We start from the raw sequence: 17415 nt of genomic DNA, 5'->3' as shown, positions 1-17415 counted from the left end.
TACATGCAGGGTTTAGTGAGTGAGCTTTAGTGGCAGAGAAAGAAGCAGCCAAGACTGGGCCAAGAATAACAATAATAATAAAAAGCAGGAAGGCAACAACAAAAAAAAAGCAGGAAGGCAGCACAATACAACTTTGCACTCCACCTACGGTCCCAGGGCTCTCTGGAGAAGTCTAGAGGAGAAGAAAAAAAAGAGTCATGTGGAATAACAATCCTGGAATTCAAGTGGGGCCTTGACTTTGCAGAAATACATCAAGGGCCACATACTATATAGTTACATCTAATAAGTTAACATATTTATTGTAAATAACCTCACATTTGAAGCAAATAATGCATTTGGAGGTGGGGAGAAACAAAGGAGCATAATATAGGCACTAAAAAACCACTTAATAGATATTTTTTCACAAGAGAAAACACACAAGCAACCAAGCATTAATTTTTTTTAAGAAACACATGCCAATTCAATCTTTTTTCAGTTGGTAGGTGTTGAGTCTAGGGAAGTCTGTTGATAAAGGTCAGATTTACACAATCATAATTAGAATGACTGCAGTGATGGCTGCTGTTACATTATTTTGCCTAAAATGACAAGGGCAAAACAGGGGCCCGGTTCCTGAAGTGCAAGAGATGAAAAGGACACCACTGACGTCTTTACTTGAGGGCATCTTGGGTCTCGACTATTCTAATTCTTTACATGAAATGCAATAGAATATAACACTGGATCATATTTTTTCAAGGTTGGTTGCTCCTGTCCTGGGACAGACCACCAAGAGTAGCACTAGCGTGAACACGTGGTACTGCTTTTAAGAGTGAGTGCTTTAACTAAGACAGTATTCTATCAGTTACAGAATGTCAGTGAGACCTGAAGACACTGCAGAGCATCCATTATATAATATTTAACATATGTTTATGATAACACTTTCAGGAATGGGGCTAAGTAAAATAAGCTGTTCTTTCTCAAATATTAGCCTTCCTTACTGAGGCAGGGATAGACTAAAACTTTAAATCTCTTGCTAACCCACCCAATGATTGAACTTCACTCAGTTCCAAAAGACACACAGGAAAATGCCTGTTTGGTTAAAAGTAATAGAGAAGATAATATAAAAAAAACAAAAACCAAGCCAAGACAAACAAAAAACCCTCAAACTAACAATGTGAAAGTAAAAATTCTAAGTGCTATGTGATGCTTTTACAAAGAAAAATAGCCAAAAAACTTTATAGAAATCTTAAACAAAATCTTTAACAAAATCACAGAAAGTTGTCTGTAAAGTCTTAAAATGAAAATACATCCAATGTAGCCTGCTTCCACTATCTTTTTGATACCTTACCACCTTCTTGGCAAATAGAGGGGGAAAAATGGCAGATTTTATTTTCTTGAGCTCCAAAATCACTGCAGATGGTGACTGCAATCATGAAATGAAAAGATGCTTATTCCTTGGAAGAAAGGCTATGACAAACCTTAACAGCATATTAAAAAGCAGAGACATCACTTTGTGACAAAGGTCAGTATAGTCAAAGCTATGGTTTTTCCAGAAGTCATATATGGGTGTGAGAGTTGGACCATAAAGAAGGCTGAGCACCAAAGAATTGATGCTTTTGAACTGTGGTGTTGGAAAGACTCTTGAGAGTCCCTTGGACAGCAAGGAGATCCAACCAGTCCATCCTAAAGGAAATCAACCCTGAATATTATTGGAAGGACTGATGCTGAAGCTCCAATACTTTGAACACCTGATGCGAAGAGTCAGTGCATTGGAAAAGATCCTAATGCCGGGAAAGATTGTATGCGGGAAGAGAAGGAGGTGTCAGAGGATGAGATGGTGGGATGGCATCACTGGCTCAATGGCCATGAGTTTGAGCAAACTCTAGGAGATAAAGGACAGGGAAGCCTGGCGTGCTGCAGTCCAAGGGGTGACAGAGTCAGACACAACAACTGGACAACAAGAAATCGCCTTCTAAAGTAGGACTTAGTTTATCTGTTTTAGTTCTTCATTACATTAAACAATATGTATCCCTTTTCTTATACATTCAAAACAACAAAATCATGATATCCTTTCAAATATATTTATGCCTGCTAACATATGAGCTCAAAGTAAGTTCCATTTATATTAAGTCACAGTGTATCTGGAAAATACCAACAGCTTATGATAAAAAGGAATGCATCTGCCATCCAGTCACTGAATACAAAAAGCAAAGACAGCAGTTTTTCCTTTGATGCTTTATGCAAATGTGCTTAATCTTTACATCCATAAAACTTTCAGAAGCGGGTATGCCTCTTGCATCATGCAGTGAGCCTCAGCCACACCCAGTCCTAACCCAGTTATTATTATCCCCAATTCATTCATATTCTCACATTCTCCTTTCCATATTTTCACATTCTCCCTTCTCTCCTCTCCTCACTGTCATGACAAACAGAACATTATTTCCGTGACTCCCAAGGCTGTTCAAATACTTGGAATCAGTTCAGTTGCCTTTTCAAAACATGGAATCTGCAGGAGGTGGGCCCTAGAAATCTGTTTTCAAAAAATTTCCCAGGTGATTCTTAAGATCAGTCAGGTTGCTAAATTTAAATCCAGATACTATCTGGAAAGCTTCTGCATGTTAAGAGAGACAGAGGCAGACATCTGCACGTAACCTAATTCTTTGTTGAAGAAAAATAAACCAGAAAATCATGGCACCATTCTAGAGTTTCTGACTCAGGTAAATTATTCCTACAGAAGAATTGGGAGGATCTTCCCTGTGAGTTTCCTGGACTCAGATAGAATTTAAATTATAAATAAATAAAAAGTTTATATTAATTTTTCCCCTAGATTTTAAAGAGAATTAGTCATTTATTATTAATTTTTTTAGAGACTAGCCACTTATTATTGTTTCTTTTTTCCTTTTTCTTCTCTAGATTTATAACATACTATGTTCCATGTGTACTTGGGAATATAGTGTATTAGTGTATCAGTTAGTGACTGTAGTGGTCTATATAAGCCAGTTACGTCAGGTTGGTTTATCATGTTATACAAATCATTAATAAATATTCCTTTTGATATGTTGTCAGCTTGTTCTATCAGTTACTGAGAGAGGTATGTTGTTATTTATACCTATGAAAGTGGATCTGTCTCTTTACTTTTATTAATTCTTGCTTTATATACTTTAAACCTGTATCTTCCTGTTGAATTGACCCTTTTATCATTATGAAATTCTCTAAATTGCTCTAATAACATCCTTGCTTTGTTTTCCTCTCTAGTTTAAACCTGGTGTCTTTTAGAGTGTTCAGTCCATTTATACCTAATGCTTTCACACACAGCTGGCGGTTAGAGGCCTACCATTTTGCTGTTTATTTTCCATTTGTCTCATTTGTTCTGTGCATCCTTGACTTGTAGTCTACATTTAAGTTAGTACTTTCACAACATATAAAACAAGGCAAGAACTTTACATTTCAACTCCATTATTCGTGTTGTCATATTTTACTTATACATACATATAACAATCAGCCACAGAACACATTATTGTGGTTTTAACAAATACTATTCTTTTGTATTTCCTGCATACTTGCTTTTTCAGATATTCTTCATTTCTTCCTGCAATTCTCCGCTTCCAAGTAGAATAATTTTATTCCATTTATTTTGAAGGATATTTTCACTGGGTATAGTAGTTTCAGTTGGGGACTGAGTTTTTTAATTTATTTCAGGACTTTATACATGTAATTTCATTGGTTTTCGCTCCCCCCTGCCCCCCACCATTGGACTGCTTTTTGTTGTATGTTTCATTCTTTGGATATTTTCTATCAAAATATATAAAGGGTACAAATAGTAAAGCTAGGTATCTTATTAGAGCTTCCTTATAAACTAATTTGAGCTTCCCAGGTGGCTCAGTGGTAAAGAATCCTCCTGCTAATGCAGGAGATGCAGGAGGCTTTGGTTTGATACTTGGGTCGGGAAGATCCCCTGGAGGAGGAAATGGCAACCCACTCCAGTATTCCTGCTGGGATAATCTCATAGACAGAGGAGGCTGGTGGGCTACAGTCCAGGGGGTTGCAAGGAATCGGACACAACTGAGAGTCTTAGCACATAAACTAATTTGCCACCCACTTACAATGACTTCAAATTTCAACAGGTACTTTATCAGTCCTTTGTTCATTTCTGTTAGAAGTCATTACTTTGGCAGCATTTTACAATAGCCAGGACATGGAAGCAACCTAGATGTCCATCAACAGATGAATGGATAAAGAAAAACAAGAATGGATAAAGAAAAACAAATATTGTATATTAATGTGTATATATGGAATCTAGAAAAATGGTACTGATGAAACTATCTGCAGGGAAGGAATTAAGATGCACGTAGAGAACAGACTTGTGGACAGAGAAGGAGAAGGTGGGATGAACTGAGAAGGTCGCACTGACACATATATACTATCGTATGTAAAACAGACGGCTGGGGGGAAGTTGCTATGTAACACAGGGAAACCAGCCCGATGCTCTGTGATGACCTAGCACGTAGAGAACAGACTTGTGGACAGAGAAGGAGAAGGTGGGATGAACTGAGAAGGTCGCACTGACACATATATACTATCGTATGTAAAACAGACGGCTGGGGGGAAGTTGCTATGTAACACAGGGAAACCAGCCCGATGCTCTGTGATGACCTAGAGGGGTGGGATGGTTGGAAGAGAGGGAGGTTCAAGAAGTTCAATCAAAACTAATGATTTGCATTAGTTTTATGGCAAAAACCAACACAACATTGTAAAGCAATTTTCAATTAAAAAATAAATTTAAAAAATGAACTTATTCCTTTGTACTTAAATTGGATATAGCAATCAATTTTTATGATTTAGATCATTATTGTACACTATTTTTACATTGGATTACAGATTTTTCTTTCTTATTTATGAATCATATCCTGTATTTGGAGTCTTCACTGACTGTTGTGCATCTTATTTCTTTACATCTTGTTTCAGGACTTTCCTGGCAATCCAGTAGTTAAGACTCTGCGCTTCCAGGGAAGGGGGTGTGGGTTTGAACCCTGGTAGGGGAACTAAGATCCCACGTGCCACTATAGCACAGCTGAAAAACAAAAAAAGATTCTGCTTCAAGCTGAAACAGATTCTTCATGTTGTTGATAAGATATGTGGGAGAGAGGACTCTGAAGTCACACTCTTGGGCATTTCTAGAGGAGACTAGTTTGAGAGTGCTCTAGAAACTCAACTTTTAGCCATTATTCAAAAGTAACACCTATAACTGATTAAAATGAAGTATTGATAAAGTTATTCCCATGTACTCTTTGCCTGCTGAAAGAAATAAATTCTGAATCAATGGAATCTTTCTCATGCATGAAAGATTTCAGAAAAAGAAGAAAGAGAAGCAGATTAATCATTCTTAATGAAAAGGGAAAGGGGTAACTCATCTCTTTTCCCCCAAAATCAACTATACTGACACCAAAGGGAATTCACAAAAACTTCATTCCATCAAATGTCCTACATATGAAGAGTAGGATCTTTAAGTAATTAAATGGTAGTAAGAGGTAGCCTGGAGAAGGCAATGACACCCCACTCCAGTCCTCTTGCCTGGAAAATCCCATGGATGGAGGATGCAGTCCATGGGGTTGCTAAGAGTTGGACACAACTGAGCGACTTCACTTTCACTTTTCACTTTCATGCATTGGAGAAGGAAATGGCAACGCACTCCAGGGTTCTTGCCTGGAGAATCCCAGGGACGGGGGAGCCTGGTGGGCTGCCATCTATGAGGTTGCACAGAGTTGAACACGACTGAAGTGACTTAGCAGCAGCAGCAGCAAGAGGTAGCCAGTCAAGCCTTCCCTACTTACATTCAAGAATATTCCCAAGAAGGGAAGGTAGCTGACTGAAAGTAGACTTATAATAACATTCTTTGGAAAGACCTACTCAGCCATCTGCCTAAATCCAACTTTGAAGAGTATGAAACAGGTATTAGCCTCCCATTATCAAACTCCATTTGGGCATATATTCTTCTTTAAAAAACAAAACCAAAAACTAACAAAGTATTATTTAGAACTAGAGGGACCAGGATCAAAAAGCTTAAGTTCTCATTAACATTCACACAAAAATCTAGTAGACTCAGCTTTGGAAGATGGAAGCTGCCTAAAGATATTATTTCTGACAGTGTTATTTAGAGTGGTATATAACTGTGAATATCTTAATGTATAACAATGGGTATATAAATAAACTTAAAATTTTATATAAAACTATATCATTATTAAAACTAGGTTTCTAGAGTAATTAATAATTCAAGGTTAAAAATGGTATATATTTATTTACATTTACATTATTTACATATTACATTATCTAAACTATACTACACATTAAAAAGGAGAATGGATGGAACCAGTCTAAAATGTAAACATAATTTGATGGTAGGATTATGGGATATTTGCTTTTCTCCTTTCTAGCTTCTTATATATTTTTTGTGTGTGTTTTCCTTTACAATGAACATGGATGGCTTTTATAATTGGAACAAAAACAAATTCACTTTGAAAGTGGGAGCCCATGACAGTTAATAAAGTCCAGCATATACATAAATACACAATGGAAAACAACTCTTCCTAAACAATGAAAGTGAAGTTGCTCAGTCATGTCTGACTCTTTGTGACCCCATGGACTGTAGCCTACCAGGCTCTTCTGTCCATGGGATTTTCCAGGCAATAGTACTGGAGTGCCATTTCCTTCTCCAGGGGATCTTCCCGACCCAGGGATTGAACCCAGGTCTCCCGCATTGTAGACAGACTACTGTCTGAGCCACCAGGGAAGTCCTAAAAAGCTTTATATTTTTGTGTTATTGATGTTATGCTACATCAATCATGTTAATATAATTTTCATTAATTCACTTCAATTAAAAACCAACTGTCTACAGAAAACTAGGTTCCCATAAAAATGAATTATTTCCCACATAAAAATCACAGTCTGAACTATTAAGCAAATTAAACCACTCAAGGCCATTTTCTTTGGTATCTGGAATAGTGTTACATGAAGCTAGAGAACAAAGTTAATGGTAATCTAAATTCACCAGGTGTAAGCTTTTCAGCTGTGGAATGAAGCATTTTAAAGTATGCACAAATCCTTGATGGGGGTGGTTGATTAGATCTAATTGAAGCCACTAATCTCCATAGCATTCTTGAATCCATTAAAACTGTTCAGGTTTCTTACTATGAATTTTTGTCTGACATGAAGAAAATTCAATTGCACCACTTAGAAAACTGCAAAAGAGAGAAAGAAAAACTGATGGATGAATAAATGATACAACAAAAAGTATAATTCAGATGTCTAGAAACCATTTTAAAAAATTTTAATGATACAATTACACCTCAAATATTGTTTCTGTACTCCTAAATAAAGGACTTAGAGCGTGAGTTTGAAACCACTCATAAGCAAATTCGCACATCAACCAAACATTTGTTCTCAACAACTCTGATTTTACAACCATCTCCCTCCTATTGTCAATTTCACAGAAGAAATACAGGAGTCACATTTGGGTATCTCATTGTTTAAATTAATTACGGAACTTAAAATGTATTTATGGTCTCATTCTGTTTTCCATGAGAGCCAAAAGAAGGTGGTTTCCCTCCTTGTTTCCCTTTGTTTGCCAGAAAACAGGGTGTAGAATGCTGCTTATAGTTTTATGGTTGTGTGTTCCAAAGGAGTCACGTAACTGCAGGCCACTAGGAAAGCTGTGGAGGTCCTGGTGCTTTCTAAAGCGGGTGGAGGTTAGGAGTGCAAGATACCTAACTAAATTACAGTCTGGAGTTTGAAGCTTCAGTAGTATCTTGAAACTGTGTCCCAGTGTTTAAACTACTTACTTCCTCCTTCAAGTTGTAGTACCTCACATTTCATCGACTTCTTTTTGTAAATTTAACTAATTAAATTATGCATTCTCTTTGGCTGTGCTAGGTCTTTGTTGCTGCGTGCTAGCTTTCTCTAGGTGCGGTGAGTGGGGGCTACTCTCTAGCTGCTGTACATTGTGGGCTTTTTCACTGCAGCGGCTTCTCCTGTTGTGGAGCACAAGCTCTAGGTGCATGAGCTTCAGGAGTTGTAGCCAACGGGCTCAGCAGTTGAGGCTCACGGGCCCTAGAGCGTGCAGGCTTCAGTAGTTATGGCGCACAGGCTTAGCTGCTTTATAGCACGTGGGATCCTCTCGGATCAGGGATTGAATCTGTGTCCCCTACACTGCAAAGCACCTTCTTAACCAATGGGCCATGAGGGAAGTCCTAGACTTATTTCTTATGTATTATGTAGAGTTCTAGCAGTTTCCTTTTCAATCCTCAGTTTTTTCCTGGTTGGTATTTAACTCAATGTTTTTAGTTCAGGCTCAGTTGATCCAGGTGAATTTCTGAGGTGATTTTTAAATAAATGTATAGTATTATTAAAAAATTACTTAGTACTTTTCATCTTCAGATAAAGTATTCATTGACTAGTTGCTGTGGATACATATTATACCTATATTACTTGCTAGAGATAAAGGATAAAACAGGGTTAAACAGTAAGCCTAGTTTATTTTAGAATTGGATTTACAACCAATTCTTGGTCATCCAAGTTGGAAGCCAAGTTAAGGCACAGGCAACTGCAGTTGACAGATAACTTAGTTTTCCAGACAGTCTTCTTTATTCACTAGGTTTAGTAATAAGCAACAAACTTACTGGGACTGTCTTAGTTCGAGCTCTATTTCTTATACCTTATTGAGTTTTAAAAAAATGTATAGAATTTAAAGTGTATAAAATTCTCCTTTTACCCACAAAGCTTTTAATAATCAGTTATTGTCCAAAACTTAAAAATACATAGCTTTGTGCAATGAGATACACACACTCCATTATCAAGAGGCACCAATTATCTTTTTTTTAAGTTCAAGGAATACAGCATAATGATCTGATTTACATATATAGTGAGCAATTACTTTTATAATCTCATGATTCTGTTTAATTTCCTTTTATGCCCATCTAACAGCATTTTAACAGCATTAGAACTCTGTAAATGGAGAACACTAATTTGTGGTACTTACACTATTGTACTTGCTTTTGCCTTCGAAAAGAGGATTATTATTGGATTTAAAAAACTGTTTTAGAAAACTGCAACAAAATTACAGAAGGCAAAACTTGCCACTAATGAACAAAGCAGGCTTTGTCTGCAACAGGTCCATAACTTCCCTTGGAAATACTGCATAGTTCTGACCTTTGGGAAATAGAATTGGGAAAGCACTCAAGAAGACAGCTCTTTTCTGTACCTTTCTCTGTACCTGCAGGTAAATTAGGTCTGAGATTCCAGCTCTAGGAAAACAGTTCTTTGACCATAATTGCACCAAGAAATTATGGTGCTTTACTCTGGCAAATTGGATGTGTACAGTTTTTTGATAAAAGTTGCAAGTTGAAAGTTTTTATAGTGAGGTGCAAGATAATATATTCTCTCATGGAAAAAAACTTTAAACCTCTCAAAATTAACCAGCAAGTAGAAAGAAGGAATACATTATTGTGACAATGGGCCATTCAGAAAATAATTTTTGATTGGTATTCTACATTCAATAACAGAAAATCCTTTAAGGAGTTCATGACAGACCCCTACACTTTCTCCTGATTCTTGCATCACATGAAGAAAGTAATCCTGTTCCTTCTTTCTCAGAAGCATTTATTTTTAGGTCTAGATAGGTATGAGAGACGTCTAATAATTCTGATGACCAAGTAGTGACAAGTGTTCTTTCAAGTCTCATGAAGAAGTTTATTTTTAATTAGTCCATCTATTATTCATTTCTATGTTAATACTGTTATATAACTATATTAAAATTTGTCTATCCACCAATCTCCTGACATTGCTTCCAAATAACATATTTTTTCTAAAGCACCTTTCCCCAAACCACTCCTATTTTCATGTCTAAGAACCAACAACAACAAATTTAAGAGCAAAATGAATCAAATACTGATGGAAAAGGAATGAAGGGAAAATATGACAATATAATATCTTTTGATTCAGCATATCCTTATACATCAATAACCTCAGATATGCAGATGACACCACCCTTATGGCAGAAAGTGAAGAGGAACGAAAAAAGCCTCTTGATGAAAGTGAAAGAGGAGAGTCAAAAAGTTGGCTTAAAGCTCAACATTCAGAAAACGAAGATCATGGCATCTGGTCCCATCACTTCATGGGAAATAGATGGGGAAACAGTGGAAACAGTGTCAGTGCCTTTATTTTTTTGGGCTCCAAAATCACTGCAGATGGTGACTGCAGCCATGAAATTAAAAGACACTTACTCCTTGGAAGGAAAGTTATGACCAACCTAGATAGCATATTGAAAAGCAGAGACATTACTTTGCCAACAAAGGTCCGTCTAGTCAAGGCTATGGTTTTTCCAGTAGTCATGTATGGATGTGGAGTTGGACTGTGAAGAAAGCTGAGCGCCGAGGAATTGATGCTTTTGAACTGTGGTGTTGGAGAAGACTCTTGCGAGTCCCTTGGCTGCAAGGAGATCCAACGAGTCCATTCTGAAGGAGTTCAGCCCTGGGATTTCTTTGGAGGGAATAATGCTGAAGCTGAAACTCCAGTACTTTGGCCACCTCATGAGAAGAGTTGACTCACTGGAAAAGACTCTGATGCTGGGAGGGATTGAGGGCAGAAGGAGAAGGGGACGACAGAGGATGAGATGGCTGGATGGCATCACTTACTTGATGGACATGAGTCTGAGTGAACTCTGGGAGTTGGTGATGGACGGGAGGCCTGGCACGCTGCGATTCATGGGGTTGCAAAGAGTCGGACACGACTGACTGAACTGAACTGAACTGATCCTTATACAGAGGAAAAGTGGCAAGGGGGAGAGGGCAATTAGTGAGTGAAAGGTACATGCTGGGGCCAAAAAGAAAAAAAAAGAGCTAGACAGGGGGAATGGAAAGGCAAAAAGAGAAGGGCAGCTCTAGACTAAATGGCTGGGTAGAATTTATTAAAATTCTTTCTGCCTAATTTAGGGATATGTGATAATTAGCTATTTGTTTTAATATGATAACATAGTAAAGGATTCCAGTGAACACAGAAATAGTTTTTACATTGATTGAGAATTACAGAGTATTATTTGAAAGTTTTATCTCAGTAATTTTTATTTTTGGCCACAGAGCATGGCTTACAGGATCTTAGTTCCTTAACCAGTGATCGAATCCACACCTACCCTGCAGTGGGAGCATGGAGTCTTAACCACTGGACTGCCAGGAAAGCCCCTATCTCAGTAAACCTACAGACCTCTCCTATAGATATATTTCATTTTAGGATTTTTTTTTTTAATATGAACTGCTGAGGAAAACTGTTTATTTCCTTGAATGGACATCATAGCATAAATTCTTACTCTGCAGAGTAAGAATTCAAATTCTCTACTGGCTCACCTGTTGTTAGAGAGAACCTACAGTAAAAATACTTGTTTTTACATAACATCTCATAAATTTGCATGTGAGTTCTCCTGCAAAGTTATTTATTTGAAAGCAGACTCTTCTTGGTTAACACCTCGATACTTCCATTATAAGCCATGGGCGGCTAACAACCTTAAAAAATGGAATATGTCTTAGACAAATTTTAAAATATGTAAAGCTTTTACTTTTAATATTTTGCATTCTTTTAAGATTTACTTGTTTGTTTGTTTTTGGCTGTGCTGGGTCTTTGTTGCTGCGCAGGCTTTTCTCCCGTTGCAGCAAGCAGGGCCCACTCTAGCTGTGGTACTTGAGGTACTTGGGCTTCTCATTGTGGTGGCTTTTCTTGCTGGGGAGCATGGGGGCTCTAGGCGCTCAAGCTTCAGAAACTGCAGCTCCTGGGCTCTACAGCGCAGGCTCAACAGTTGTGGTGCATGGGCTTAGTTGCTCCGCGGAATGTGGGGTCTTCCTGGATCAGGGATTGAAGCTGTGTTTCCTGCATCGGCAGGCAGATTCTTTACCAATGAGCCACCAGGGAAGCCCAATATTATAAATTCTTAACTAGAAAGTAAACTTCTTAAAGGCACAGACAGGAATTATACCCATAGAGTCTGCCACATTCACAGTGCCTCGAAAATAATAAGATAGCAATACATTCATCTGTTTATTTTTGCATCATTTGGCTTGCCAAACCCAGTACCATCAAGTTTGAAGCTTAAAACTAACTACTGTCTTACAGGCCGAGAACTTTGAACAAATGACTTAGCTCTTAATTTACTTTCTACATTTATCTTTCCAAAGATTCTGGTAAAATATTCTTACCAGACACCTACACATTGAAATGCTTTTAAAATTTCATGAAGAAACTGTTTGGTAAAAGACTTTATAGTAATGGTATACTCCTCAAAGTCATCAATGTTGAGCCTTCAAGACCTGGTCCTGATTTGCTCAAATAGAATACATCCTGAATTCTAAATGATAGAATTATAAATGATAAAATTAAGTCTGTCCATGAAAATAGCTTATCGTTACCTTTGAATTACATAGATAATAGGAAATAAAATCCAAAAATTAAACTCAGAATATAAAAGCCTTAGTTAGGTACCCGAGTGATCGCTATTTCTTCTTCATAGGTCTTTTTTTTTTCCCGGCTGCACTGTGCGTCTTGTAGGATCTCAGTTCAAGAACCAGGGATTAAACCCAGATCATAGCAGTGAAAACTCAGAACCGTAGCCACTAGGCCACCAGGGAAATCCCTACTTCAGAAATCTTTTATTAGGGTTGTTGGTAGGCAGAAAAACTGATGAATGATGAGTCCTACTTTTTTTATAGGCAGAAAAGATTATGAATTTTATCTACTGAGATGAAATTTTTTGTCTAGTATTAGATGTTAAATGAGCATTCTGCATAAATATCACCACTCATTAGTAAGTAGTACCTGCTTACCCATCTTGCTTTTCAAAGACCTTTCATTTCCATCTCATAGATAAATGCCTAGCATGATTTACATCCTGACTTATTAACAAAGAACTATCTTTGTAGTAGAAACCACAGGAAAATTTAGTGGCCCAAAAGGGAATTGACTAAATTCTGGAGAGTGGTTACCTCTGGGAGCAAAGAAGCAAAATGCTATCATAAGGGAATGTGGGCATAGAGAGAGGGGATGGGGGAAATATCTCCATTTTTAATTTTATCTCTTAAGATAAGTAGAAACCCCAGAAGGTCTTTTATATTTTCCTCTATACCCTTTTCTACCTATAAAATATTTCATTAAGAAAAAAAAGTGAGCTACTGAATTGATATGGACTCAGCCCTGGTGATCAAAGTAAAGTCAGTCAAGTTCTGATCTCAGTTCTAAAAATCTGTGGCTGAATCGCTTACTTTGCAACTGATGTACCCAAGTTTCAATAAAACATGAAAATTATTTTGTAGGAATTTCATCTGGCAAGTTCTCAGGGGAAAACACACCTCTAGAAATGAAATTACATTAAATCACAAGACATATTTGGGAGTGTTACCTGTGTTCCCACACTTCATGGCTTTCTTTAAAGTCACTAACATTTTTTATTTCGGGGGGAAAAAAGAGTAGCCTGGGACTGAACATATTTTATGGTGTTTCATAAATCAAAGAGAAGGTATAAGAAGGTATAAACCTTTTTTTAAAAAAGTATAATGTCAAGAAATGATTCACAGGTTTTCCCCCACTCTGTTTATATTTAACAACCCTTTAATGAATATCCACTTAAATCTATTTTTTTCACCTTTCCATCTTCATCTTATATAAAACTGCACAATGTTAGGAAAATGAGTCTCAGTGACAGTGAACTTCCATTTCACTTATATTCTTTGAAACTCTGGCTACACTTACAATGATCAGCCTGGTCTCCAGCTATTTCTGAGACAATAACACTTCAAATGCATAGCACTGACTTCAGAAATATTTATACCAAGTGTTGCCTTATGAGAAACGGAAACACCAGCACAATGGAAGAAGCTTGAGACTTATCTGGAAAATGTACAACTGAGTCTCAAACATTAACTTAAATCTTAAAAATGGTCCTGTTGGGAATTCCCCAGCAGTCCAGTGGTTAGGATTCTGTGCTTCCACTGTAGGGGGCACAGTGGAACTGGTTCGGGAACTAAGATCCCTCATGCCATGGCCAGAAAAACAAATCAAACCAAAACAAAACATGTCCTGTTTACAGAAGTCAACAACTCTAGTTCTATACCACTGTATATATCAACCGTTCAAGTCCTGTGAAACAGCAGTAAAATACCACTGATTTCTAAACAACCATGAGTTCTTATAGCACTTATTTTCTGCAAGGGTAAGAAATTAACAGATGGTTTCCTAGCAATATTATCTTAAAAGTCCAAAAGGATCAAGTAAAACAAAACTATGAGTTGTAAATTAATATAACTGAATGAAAAATTAACATATTTTTCTTCATTTATTCTTCACAAAGTGATTAAACACCCTAAAGTTAAAAACATCAAAATCCTCACACTCAAATTCCTATAAAATATTCAACCTGTAAACCTGCCTTGCCTCTGTCGAGAGTTTGTTTTATTGCCTTCTATTACTCACCAACTCCATCTGGATTTACCGGTCTGGAGATGTCAGCTTGCCCCATGATTATGTTGTCTGAAGTGTCTCACAACAGCAAATTGTCCCGGACCAAAGCAAACTTTTCTTAAATGATAAATCCACATAAGGAGGGGTCGTGCATTCCTCTCTCAGTGTCACCGCCAGACATCAGAACACGGCACCAGGTCAGTTAGTCTACGGGAGTTTCTGTTTCCCTGTATCCCGCCCGGACCAGGCACTGGTGGTTCTCACAAATATGTCTTCACGCTGGCTCTCTTCACACAGGAATGCCTGTCATTCCAGAGTGCACACTGTGAAGAGCTCCAGGGCAGGAAGGGGAGGAGACTGCCAACCACATTCTAGTTGCTGAGAGGCACAGCCCTGAAAGTCCACACCTACTTTTTCTGACACTGAGCTGGGTTACAACTTTCCAGACTCCCAGTCACGAAGCGAGACTACCAAAGACTTCAATTTAATTTTAATTTAATCACACAAAAAACATCAGGGTTATGCATAAGCAGGCTGATGGGAGCAGAAGTCCATTCAAAGGTATGTTCTAGACACAGGCTTGCCTCAAAATCAGACCATTCTGACTCTTCACTGCTTGCTCTAAAACTGTATCTCCTACCTGTGAGAGCATACTCAGAGCAGAATGAGATTTGTGTACTGGGAATTAATAACATTAGAGACAATATTTTAGAACTAAATAGACTTTTTCTAAAAATAAAAAGAAATATATCTGAAAATCTGGCTCACTAAAATAGTAAAACTGAAATAAACATTTGTAAGATATTATGTAATACTTCAGGTTTCCTTAGTGACTCAATGGTGAAGAATCCACCTGTCAATGCAGAAGATGTGGGTTTGATCTCTGGGTTGAGAAGATCTCTTGGAGAAGGCAACTCACTCCAGTATTCTTGCCTGGGAAATCCCAGGACAGAGGAGCCTGGAGGGCTTAAAGTTCATGGGGTCGCAAAAGAGTCAGACATGACTTAGCAACTGAACAACAACAACTTGTAGTACTTTTCTTCCTGTTTAAATTCAATAATAATATTGAGGAATCAGGATTGCTGGGAGAAATAACAATAACCTCAGATATGCAGATGACACCACCCTTATGGCAGAAAGTGAAGAGGAACTAAAAAGCCTCTTGATGAAAGTGAAAGAGGAGAGTCAAAAAGTTGGCTTAAAAGCTCAACATTCAGAAGACGAAGATCATGGCATCTGGTCCCATCACTTCATGGGAAATAGATGGGGAAACAGTGGAAACAGTGTCAGTGCCTTTATTTTTTTGGGCTCCAAAATCACTGCAGATGGTGACTGCAGCCATGAAATGAAAAGACGCTTACTCCTTGGAAGGAAAGTTATGACCAATCTAGACAGCATATTAAAAAGCAGAGACATTACTTTGCGAACAAAGGTCCGTCTAGTCAAGGCTATGGTTTTTCCAGTGGTCATGTATGGGTGTGAGAGTTGGATTGCAAAGAAAGCTGAGCGCCAAAGAATTGATGCTTTTGAACTGTGGTGTTGGTGAAGACTCTTGAGAGTCCCCTGGACTGCAAGGAGATCCAACCAGTCCATTCTAAAGGAGATCAGCCCTGGGATTTCTTTGGAAGGAATGATGCTAAAGCTGAAACTCCAGTACTTTGACCACCTCATGCAAAGAGCTGACTCACTGGAAAAGACTCTGATGCTGGGAGGGATTGAAGGTGGAGGAGAAGGGGACGACAGAGGATGAGATGGCTGGATGGCATCACTGACTTGATGGATATGAGTTTGAGTAAACTCTGGGAGTTGGTGATGGACAGGGAGGCCTGGCGTGCTGCGATTCATGGGGTCACAAAGAGTCGGACACGACTGAGTGACTGAACTGAATAATTTTGAGCACTATATTAAGGAGCTTTACCTGTCTATATCCTTTAATTATCACCACAACTAAACAGGAATTGTGAAGAATATATTATTTATCTTATTATCAGATAAGAATACTAAAGCTAGTGAGGTCAAATCCTGTGTTTGTCAAAGCTCTAATATTCCTTTAATAAAAGACAGCTACCCCTGAAAATGAGCTTTTAGCTTAAATCTTTGTTCTGCAAACTCAGATTCCAGGAAGATTTCTAGTATTTGGATTTTTCCCTTTGCCTTTCATTAGCACTGCTCTTCTTTCCCCATTATCTTATCTCTATTATCTGTTTTTTTTTTTTTTTTAATTTTGTGGCCATGCTTCCTAGCATGAGGATCTTAGTCCCCCCACCAGGGACTGAACCTATGCCCCCATGGTGGAAATGTGGTGTCTTAACCACTGGACCTTCAAGAAATTCCCTCTATTATCTGCTCTTGATTAAATAGCAAAGGTAAGGAATAAGAGGCTGCCCTCGTAGCTCAATTGGTAAAAGAATCTGCCTGCAATGCAGGAGACTTGGATTTGATTCCTGGGTTAGAGAAGATCTCCTGGAGAAGGATATGACAACCCACTCCAGTATTCTTGCCTGGAGAATCCCATGAACAGAGGAGTCTGGCAGACTGCAGTCCCTGGGGTTGCAAGAGTTGGACACAACTCAGTGACTAAACCACCACCAAGGAATAAGAAAATGACAATGCTAAGGCATCAGTAAGAAAAAAATGTGTACACTTGGACAAAAACTAGTTGTTAGTAATAGTAGTAAAAAAAAATATGATACTGACCTTTAAAATTGGAAAGAATTAAAAGAAAAATACATTGAAATTTTACATTGAAAGAATGCTCCAACCTAAGAAATGTCAAATACCTTCAAAGCTGGCCCTTACATTTATTAGCCTAAAAGAACACCATGTGCAATAGCACCTCTGACTACTGGAAAATGCAGAAGGAAAAGGTGGGAAAAACATTCCCCAGCACCTAGTAGACGCTCAACATATCATAGTTATCATCATCATGAAGAAAACACAGTATATAGTTTA

At 37.9% G+C, this 17415-nt stretch overlaps 1 protein-coding gene across 3 annotated transcripts in view; it reads right to left on the bottom strand.

Moving 5' to 3' along the window:
- The window catches only part of PHACTR4 (phosphatase and actin regulator 4), a 105966-nt gene that overhangs the window by 35077 nt on the left and 53474 nt on the right, over positions 1–17415 (bottom strand). The window contains exon 1 of one of the 3 annotated variants that reach the window (XM_005676771.3): positions 14476–14791. The exons of the other annotated variants lie outside the window; for them this stretch is intronic. Coding sequence (XP_005676828.1) covers positions 14476–14521 — 46 coding nt within the window. The 5' untranslated portion in view covers positions 14522–14791. Of the gene's footprint in view, positions 1–14475; positions 14792–17415 lie in introns of those variants that run through there. 3 annotated transcript variants of the gene reach the window in all.

This window comes from Capra hircus, chromosome 2 (assembly GCF_001704415.2).
Source record: "Capra hircus breed San Clemente chromosome 2, ASM170441v1, whole genome shotgun sequence".
In the NCBI taxonomy this organism is placed as follows: Eukaryota; Metazoa; Chordata; class Mammalia; order Artiodactyla; family Bovidae; genus Capra; species Capra hircus.
The sequence above is the reverse complement of the archived record's forward strand: the minus strand, read 5'-3'. Positions and strand labels throughout refer to the sequence as shown.